Here is a 9,212-nt window from a genome sequence, read left to right as displayed (position 1 = left end):
AAATAATCCCAGAATAATCCCTACTCTGAAGCTGTGTTAGTCAGTCAGCACCATGCAGTCCTTAATTCTGTGTCTGTGTAAAACCATCAGAGGCCCCAGTGGCGTCTCCTGCATTATAGATGGATTCGGATAATTCGGATGCGTTTCTGCTGAAGCCCCGAGCAGCACATCCACTTTCATTAAAGCCTGTCGCTTTCTGTTCTCCTGCTTCCCCACGACAGAATCCATCATCTCACACGACACTCCTCTCCTCCTCCCCCTATTTACTCCTTCATTCACTCCCAGTCAAGTGGAATCATAATAAACAGGCAATAAACATAAACATAAATACATAAAACAGCGAGAAACGTCAAAGCAGTAAAAACAAGCTGGAATTTCTCATCTTGAATGAAGCCCTTTCTATCTCCACTGAGAGTCTGAAGGACTCAGGTTTGGTTCCAGATTTGTCCTCCAGCATCACACAGATTATTAAACTCCATCAGCGGCTCCTGATTTAACGTAATGAAGTATTGATCAGATAAAGCAGGCTGACTGGATGATATCTACACTCTCAAAAAACACGGTTCTTCAAAGGTTCTTTAGTAAAGACAAAGGTTATGTTTAAAACCATGAACACTCAATATACCACTTGCATGCTTACGTGGTTCACTGCATGGTGAAATGGTTCTTTAGTTTGATGTTTGATGATCATAACAATAGCAGAACCCTTTATGGTGAAATAGCCATGACTACAACACAAATATAGCCATTTTATTTACTATCCAGAACCACCAGTGAACCTACACGAGTCTTCTGAGTTTATATGGAATGTTGATGATGGAAAATAGTGGAAAATCTGAAATAATAAGTTTTCTTTGGGGACTATTTTGCCTCACAGCGCCCTGCATGTATCCCTCCACCATGAATGGAGTTTAAGTTCTCTAAACTATCATAAAACAGTGTCTCAGTCATCAGGCAGTGAATTCATAACCATTTACTGTAGGAACTTTCTGTGAGGGAGCTTTTAGAGGTGGACGTCTGGTTCCTATCACCACCACTGTGAACAGTTCTGACTCGGTAAGTTTCTCTAGAACAGAGCGTTTCACACCAAACCACTCTGAACCGCTCTGTTTACATCTTAACTGGTTAATAATATGGGATAACAAGTGAAATTCTTATTTAAATTATTCATAAACCTGGTTTTAATAATGTGCTTCAGTGAATGTTCTTGGGCACTGTTTGTTTATGTTTTAGTGCAGTTTACCTTCTATCAAGGTTACTGCAGCTCTATCAGACGCTCCCCTTTAACTCTGTAAACTCTGCTGCGTCTCTGACTGATAGCTTTACAGTTAAAGGCGAAGGATCTCAGTGTTGACGGCGACATCACGGCACACAGCACAGAGATACACTAACGACACAACAATATTTATCAGATATAAATTTCAGTTTTCACTATAAGTTTCATCTTTGAATCTATGCTTTATCTTTAAGTCTAGTTTTATCTTTAAGTCTAGTTTATATCCTTGAGTTTAGGTTTTACCTTTAAGTCTGTTTAATATGGAGCCCTGCTGGTGACATCCCATATAAATAAAAATAATGTGTGGCCACAGCTTAGTAAAGTGTGGGAACGAGATAATTAAGCCTTGACCACAGCTTAATAAGGCATGATCTCATTCCCATGCCTTACTAAGTTGTGGCTGTGACAGAATTATCTGGTTCCCATGCCTTGCTAAGTCATGGCCACGCGTTAGGATCCTGTTCCCATACGTTAATACAGTGTGGCCACACATTATTTTTATTTATATGGGATTTCACCAGCAGAGCTCCATAGTTTTACCTTTAAGTCTGGTTTTCATCTTTGAGTTTGGGCTCTGAGCTTCAGCGTGAGGGCAGATCTATTAAAGCCATTGCTTTTTCATGACATCACAAAAACAACGAATTTCAAACTGGCTGCTGTTGTGGTTCAGTTCAGTTTCCATACATAATTAGCTCCCATGTTTTTCTTGATATGAACCTTTTAACGCGTGATGAGGTCATTAACTGTATTAATGCTGTACGTCATTGAGTATTGATATATTTGGGAAAATGTGATATTGAATTGTGTCCATGTTGCCCAGCACTAGCCCTCTCCAGCACGGTCACTCTTCAGGAACGATCCGCTCTGAGGGTGGACGGTGCTCATGTTTGGAGTAACAGCACTTTCTCCAGACTTCAGTACCGCAGCACCTCCTGCATCTCCACACAGCTCAGAGATGAGCTCTGGTCATCGTGAGGGTCTTCTTCCCACACTGTGTCTGCGTTTATTTCAATCCCACGTTCAAGGGCTCAGCTGGGACTCGTCTGATGAATGATAGAGCCCCCCCCCACACCCCAACCCCGCGTGTCAGGGCTCCTTATCTGTGCCTGAGACCACACGGGACACGGGGACGGAATAAAAGTGGCTCTGCCTTTGGAGCAGTGCAGGTTTCATCAAGCAGCCTCAGCGCGTGCTGGAGAGCTGCGAGAGCTCGAGCTCCATCTGCACGCAGAGCTGAGAGCTGCAGCGCGGGCCACACCGTGCGGCAGCGCGAGCGCGAGGCGCATTCAAACCGTGGACAGTCAGGATGGCGTTCGGACGCGTCAGCGGTCACCAGAAACCGGACTGAGGAGGGCTGTACTGGACCGAACGTCGCTTTTCCGTCGGCAAAACAGCGGGCAGAGATCTACAGAGCAGAGGAGCAGGTGGACAGAGGGCAGGTGGAGATGCCCGCTGCGCGTGGATCTTCATGATCAATGGGGGATTATATTGATGAACCTCCTGAGTGGAACCGCTGATGATGATCGATAAGGTAACAATAACCTGTTACAGTGCTTTTTTCTGCTGTAACGAGCTTTGATCGCGCAGATGTTATATGTGATATCAGTGATCAATGAGGTTTTGAGGCGCAGTTCAAACTTAATTACTTAATGCGATTTAATGACTTTGCAGAACAAAAATAATGGATTAAAAATGTAAACAATATCTTAAAATAGAAGTTTGGAAAGTTTTGGGTCAATATGTAATATTATTGTAGCATAATGTGTCTTAATAACTAGTCTAATTATTCCATTTATAATAGTGGGATGTAAAACGCAAACTTATGCAAATCATATGTAAATCTGTTTGTCTTTGCATATATATGTCATAATTTAACGAGGCTTGTTTTGTTTATTTCTCTAAAATAATAAGAGGCGCAGCAGATGATCCGTTCATTTTTTTCACACCCGTTTTCAGACGCCCTGCGCTGCGATTGGCTGGGAGTTCACGTTCGCGCGCAGTGCGCCAGAAAACAGCCAATCACAGCGCGCAAGGGGCGGGGCTTGACTGAATACGGGTGGGATATGTGACGCTGTGCTGAGTGTAGCGTCAGCTACAGAAACTAATAGGCACATTAATAATGTTAATAATGTTAAAGCTAATTTTAAACGTTTAAAATTGTATATCCTTGATTGTATACATTTATTCAATTCGATTCCACACGTGTATAGTTAAATATCGTGTAATAACATTTTATCACATATTATTTCCAAATATAAATGAATTAAATCCTAATTTTCTTCATTCTAGCATCCAAAATAACCTGATTAGAGCCTCCAAATGTTCCCTGAATGCTACACAATCATCTACCATCTACATTAGTGCATGTAGAGAGGCGGCTTAGCCCCAGTCCAGTGGACAGTGCGGTGAGGACATGTGCAGAACACGGCTGTGCCTGAACCTTTTCACTCCGATCGCCTGGCGAGGGCATTCCGGGCGTTTACTCAACACAGATCAATTAAACCAACACTGAGGCAAACCGCTGGAGAGGCGAGGAGACGGACCGGATAAAGTCCTGCAGGTCCAAAGTATCAAAGTCTCACCACAAAACAGTGATTTTCCACATTTACTGCCTTTCTCTGCTTCTGCTATCAGACGCTTGTTTATTAGGAGGGTCTGAACACAACTGGGAAAGCATTTCTACATATACAATAGGCTTACACTGTTAAAAAAGATGGTTCTTTAAAGGTTCTTTAGTAAACACAGTGGTTCCATATGGAACCATGAACACTCAAAGAACTATGTGCACACTTATATGGTGAAATGGTTCTTCAGATGGATGGAGAATGGGTTATATATGATTCTACTTAGCACCAAAATGGTCCTTCTGCTGCTACAAGCTCGACATCATGACAAAAAGGGTTCTGCTTTTTGGTGCAGGACCATTTTGGTAGAACCATATACGCACATTCTCCATCAATCTGAAGAACCATTTCACCATGCAGAGAACCATTTAATCAGGAAAATGGTTCTTTGAATGTTCATGGTTCAATATGAAATACTATCTTTACTAAAGAACCCTTGAAGAACCATCTTTTTTAAGAGTGTAGTTCTGTAGATACTCTATCACTGTGTTATTAGTCTCCTTCTAGAAAGCTGATCTGAGCTACTGACCGGTCCAAACGTCCAGCCCGGCACTGATTTCTCTTCTGCGCAGTGCTCTGGCTGTTAGAGGCTGTACTGACTCGTCATGGTGCAGGTTTATCCAGCGCTGGTGAGAAAGTCCTTCATGTATTAATGGAGTTATGGAACAGCTGAAGCTGTGGGGAGCAGTGTGTAAACCCCCCCTGGTATTCGGGGGTCCCGTGTTGTCTGGCTGCTCACACATTCGCCATAACGCCGCTGATGCTTCAGTAGCACCAAAATGTCTGTTTTATCAGCTGTTCTTCTGTAGAGTCTCTGTTCTAGTGCGGTTCTGCGCTCTTCCTCACAGTAACTGAGATCTTCCTCGTCTCCTCTTCTGTCTTCAGTGTGAGAAATGAGGAACAGTCACTCTTCACTCCAAACTCTTGGGAAACTGGGCGAGTTTTCAGATTTACAGATCTGCTGCAGCTCACTGTAAAGTTTTTCAGAGGAATCCGGGCAGAGTTACAGTTTCTAGACTATGAAGGACCAACTGGGTGAACCAGTCTGCTACAGCGCCACCCTGAGGCAGAGCAGTGCTGCAGCTCTAGTTAGTTAAGAACACCAGAGACAGAAGCTGATTGTGGGAGAAACAGATAAACAACGAGCTTCACTGAATCTGGATTTTGTCATAGTAACTTTATTTTCAGGGACCCCCAGAATGTCTCAAAATCAGAATTCTGGAGGTCCAAGAGGTTAATTAGGGAATCCTGGACCCCACAGGAACCCCTGCATTTCACAGCCTGGGGTGGAGGACCATGACTAACACATTTCATCGCCAATCCTATCCAGTCAATAAGTTTCCATCTCTACCTTCAGTTTCCTGTGACGTGTTTGTAAACCTCACCACCCCAACCTCTCTCTGCTCATCGGTTCTATCGGTCAGAGCCACACACTTGATGGTTGTCTGTGTTCTTTAGTAAAGGTAGTAGGTCTATATAGAACCATGAACACTCAGAGAACTATTTGCCTGATTACATAGTTTTTGCATGATGCAATGGTTCTTCAGATTGATGGAGAACGTGCTGTATATGGTGTATATATACATATATATATAGAGAGAGAGAGAGAGAGAGAGAGAAAGACAGAGAGAGAGAGAGAGAGAGAGAGAAAGACAGAGAGAGAGAGAGAGAGAGAGAGAGAGAGAGACAGAGAGTGGCGTAGTTCCTCCGGGGTCTCCGGTTTCCTCCCACAGTCCAAACACATTTAGTCAGGCCAATTGGAGATGCTAAATTGCCCCCTTGGATGTGGATAAGTGTGTGTGTGTGTATCTGCCCTGTGATGGACCAGCGGCCTGTACAGCCTCCGGTGCACACTCTGTGATCCAGGAGGAAAAACAGCTTAGATGTTGAATGATGAATGAATGAATCTGCAACGAGTCGCTGAACATAAATTAGCAACAGATTAGCTGGTTTTATAGAAATCAGGCGAAGTGGTGGCTGTGAAGTTTCTGCAATGCATTTCTTTAACACTTTTACACTAAAGAGTGGGCGATGACTGAAGTGGACAATGACTAAAGTGGACGACTGAGTGTATTTTGTTTCTAGTAGCAACAGCCAAAAAGTGGTCCATACTGCTGTGAGCACCGTGCAGAGCTCGTATTATATTTTACAATTAAATTTACTATTAAAAATATTTTAGTTCTAAGTCAAACACACACACACACACACACACACACACACACACACACACGGATTTTCTAAGCCGCTTATCCTTCTGCCTATCCCAGCAGTCATTGGGCAGAAGGCAGGACACACCCTGGACAGGTCGCCAGTCCATCGCAGGGCTAAGTCAGTTACATTTTCATTCATTTTTTGTTATGAAGTGCCATCGGCAGCCCACTACGAACCACTTGCTCAGTACTCAGTATGGCCTGAGGACCACCAGAAGGAGGCTGAGAAACCCTTGTATAAGTCATGATGTATAAGTGGGGAAATGGAGTGTGAGTTTAGAGCAGGTCCGTCTGAAGCGAAGTGCTTCATAACTACAAACATTTAACTGTAAGCTTAAGTAGTTTTCAGTTAAAATCAGTACAGTATCAGTATGTTAAAAGATAAAAGGGAATAAGAGCCATCTTTGTTATTATTTACTAACATCTTCTTTCCTCTCCACATGCACACAGGTCTGATGCGATGGTGTGAACTCCTGTTTTATGAAAGAGCTAATCCGAACTGACATAGAGTCAAAATGGAGTCGTGGACATTACTCCCAGTGCCCCCTAACCTTTCCCTCCCGGAGCCCCTCTTCTACGACAGCTTCTTCCCCGGGAATGAGTCCGACTTTGGCCTGGAGGATTACTCTCACAATGGCACCCACCATACCTTTGACCAGACCAGCTCCGTGGTCATCACCTTCATGTACTTCGTGGTGTGTGCCGTCGGACTCTGCGGGAATGCTCTGGTCATGTATGTGATCCTCCGCTATGCCAAGATGAAGACCGTCACGAACATCTACATCCTAAACCTGTCCGTCGCCGACGTTCTCTGCATGCTCAGCCTGCCGTTCATCGCAATTCAGCTGGCGCTGCTGCACTGGCCCTTCGGTGCCGCAATCTGCCGCATCGTCCTGACCATGGACTCGCTGAACCAGTTCACCAGCATCTTCTTCCTGACTGTGATGAGTATCGACCGGTACCTCGCCGTGGTGCACCCGATCAAGTCCACCAAATGGCGCAAGCCGCGGGTGGCCAAAATGATCAGCCTGGCCATGTGGGGGGTGTCCCTGCTGGTGAACTTGCCCATTATGATCTTCAGCGGCCTGAACACCAACAAGAACGAGGCGCGGACGTGCACTATGCTGTGGCCGGAGCCTAAGAACACCTACTACACCGCCTTCATCTTCTACACCTTCTTCTTGGGCTTCTTCCTGCCGCTGATCGTCATCTGCCTGTGCTACCTGCTCATCGTCATCAAGGTGAAGACCTCGGGCATGCGGGTGTCCTCCAGCAAGCGCAAGCGCTCGGAGCGCAAGGTGACGCGCATGGTGTCCATCGTGGTGGTGGTGTTCGTGCTCTGCTGGCTGCCTTTCTACATGTTCAACGTGGCGGCGGTGACCGGCACACTCATCCCCACGCCGGTGCTGAAGAGCACCTTCGACTTTGTGGTGGTTCTGGGGTACGCTAACAGCTGCGCCAACCCCATTCTCTACGCCTTCCTGTCGGACAACTTCAAGAAGAGTTTCCAGAATGTCCTTTGCCTCAAGAGGGTGGGCGGCCTGGATGAGATTGAGCGCAGCGACAGCCGCCAGGACCGGACGCGGATGGTCAATGATGTCATGACGGAGACTCACAATGCTGCCCTGCTCAACGGTGATCTGCAGACCAGCATCTAGGAATGCTTTGGAACCCTGACCTTCAAACTGATGGTCACAGCTTTGTAGATCACTGTAGATCTGCTGGGATGCCTTGGTAGAGAACAGACAGGTCCAATAAAATGCACGGAAAGAACTTCTTGGAGTTTCTCATGCGTGAGGAACAATAACATGTCGACAGTAATCTCATGGAGAATTGCCTCATTTCATGCCCAAAGTCCATTCGGGTCTCCTTTATTGACTAAGAAGGGGGATGGTGTTCGCTCTGAGGATGGATTTCGTCAGTCAGACACCTGCCTGTTGAAGTCACAGTCAATATAAGCCTCAGACAAGTTATCACGCTAAGCTCTATCTGCTTTTCTTCTGGCAGGACTTTTAAACGTGGTGATACACTGAGAATGTGACTTTACTGTAGATAACTGCGTTTGTTTGCTTTGTTTATCTGTCTGCTGTTGCCAAAACTCTTAAATTTTGTCCACTGCTGAAAAGGTCATTGTCCTCATAAGGTAAACAGACATTTGCTCTCTGAAATGATGCGCCACAGTGAGTGTCCTCTGAGAACCAGCCTTTTCTGACGTCCATGCTCCATTGTGTTTTCACTGACCATCAAACATTATGAATTGGAAAGTACCATCAGGACTATCGTAGTTCAAGCCAACAAGAGTTCACTTGGCATATTAGTAGCAAAAGGTTTCAGCAACCAAACCTGAGAATTGACCATTTGCAAAATTCTGACCCTGTGGATAACCTCTTAAATGGCCGGGGCCGGTCGCAAAGCTTTATTACACACTTCTGTAAAGAATAGCTCAGCCAGTTTGCATTGAAGTCCCTGTATATGAATAATAAGCGTTAGTGTGTAGTAAGACTGAGATTTTAAAGGGTTACTGTTGCTGTTTTCTTCATACTTTTGGCTCAAGCTACTTGGTAGCATCTGTGCTAAAACATTCAGTATCATATAGGAAAATTCAAAACCACACAGAGGAGAACATTTTAAAACATTTTAAGATTCGAAAATGGTGTGAGAAGATGTTCAGTGCAGACATAGATGTTTGAGAACTGATAAAATATGAATGATTGCTTGTGTGAAAAAAAAATATATTCTGAAAACCATGTTTGCATTAATGGTTTAGCCACTTTAACATAAAGCGGCAGGCTAGCATGTCTGAGGAGGAGCATTTAGCGACTAAGGCTGAGCTAATGCTAAAGCTAATTCTGTTCTGAGGAGTTCTGATGGACAAAGAAACGGTGACTGTGATTGGCTGAGAGCCCAATAATTTAGCAAACGGTCAACTTTCACCAAGAAAAGAACTGTCAGTTGCCCATCATTGTCTAGTGCAGTGAGTTTATGACCTCGTTTGTCACATAATAATGAAAATATTATAATATAGCAGTGTTCAATGCAGAAACATTTGCCTTATGGGTGATTTTAATCACTAAATTACCACTACAACAATTATGCTAGCAG

At 44.5% G+C, this 9,212-nt stretch overlaps 1 protein-coding gene across 2 annotated transcripts; it reads left to right on the top strand.

Moving 5' to 3' along the window:
* The first annotated feature begins 2,457 nt into the window (after positions 1-2,457).
* sstr2a (somatostatin receptor 2a) lies at positions 2,458-8,857 on the top strand. 2 transcript variants are annotated; one of them, XM_036573341.1, is made up of 3 exons: positions 2,458-2,807; positions 3,566-3,836; positions 6,561-8,857. In XM_036573341.1, the coding sequence occupies exon 3, from the start codon at positions 6,626-6,628 to the stop codon at positions 7,766-7,768; it is 1,143 nt and encodes a 380-aa protein (XP_036429234.1). In that variant the 5' UTR covers positions 2,458-2,807; positions 3,566-3,836; positions 6,561-6,625; the 3' UTR covers positions 7,769-8,857. The 2 variants fall into 2 exon arrangements, with proteins under 2 accessions (XP_036429234.1, XP_036429232.1); XM_036573339.1 differs by lacking the exon at positions 3,566-3,836 and having other exon boundaries at positions 2,476-2,807.
* Positions 8,858-9,212: the final 355 nt, after the last annotated feature.

This window comes from Colossoma macropomum, unplaced genomic scaffold, assembly GCF_904425465.1.
Source record: "Colossoma macropomum unplaced genomic scaffold, Colossoma_macropomum, whole genome shotgun sequence".
In the NCBI taxonomy this organism is placed as follows: Eukaryota; Metazoa; Chordata; class Actinopteri; order Characiformes; family Serrasalmidae; genus Colossoma; species Colossoma macropomum.
Note: the sequence above shows the minus strand (reverse complement) of the source record. Positions and strands in the feature narration are given on the sequence as shown.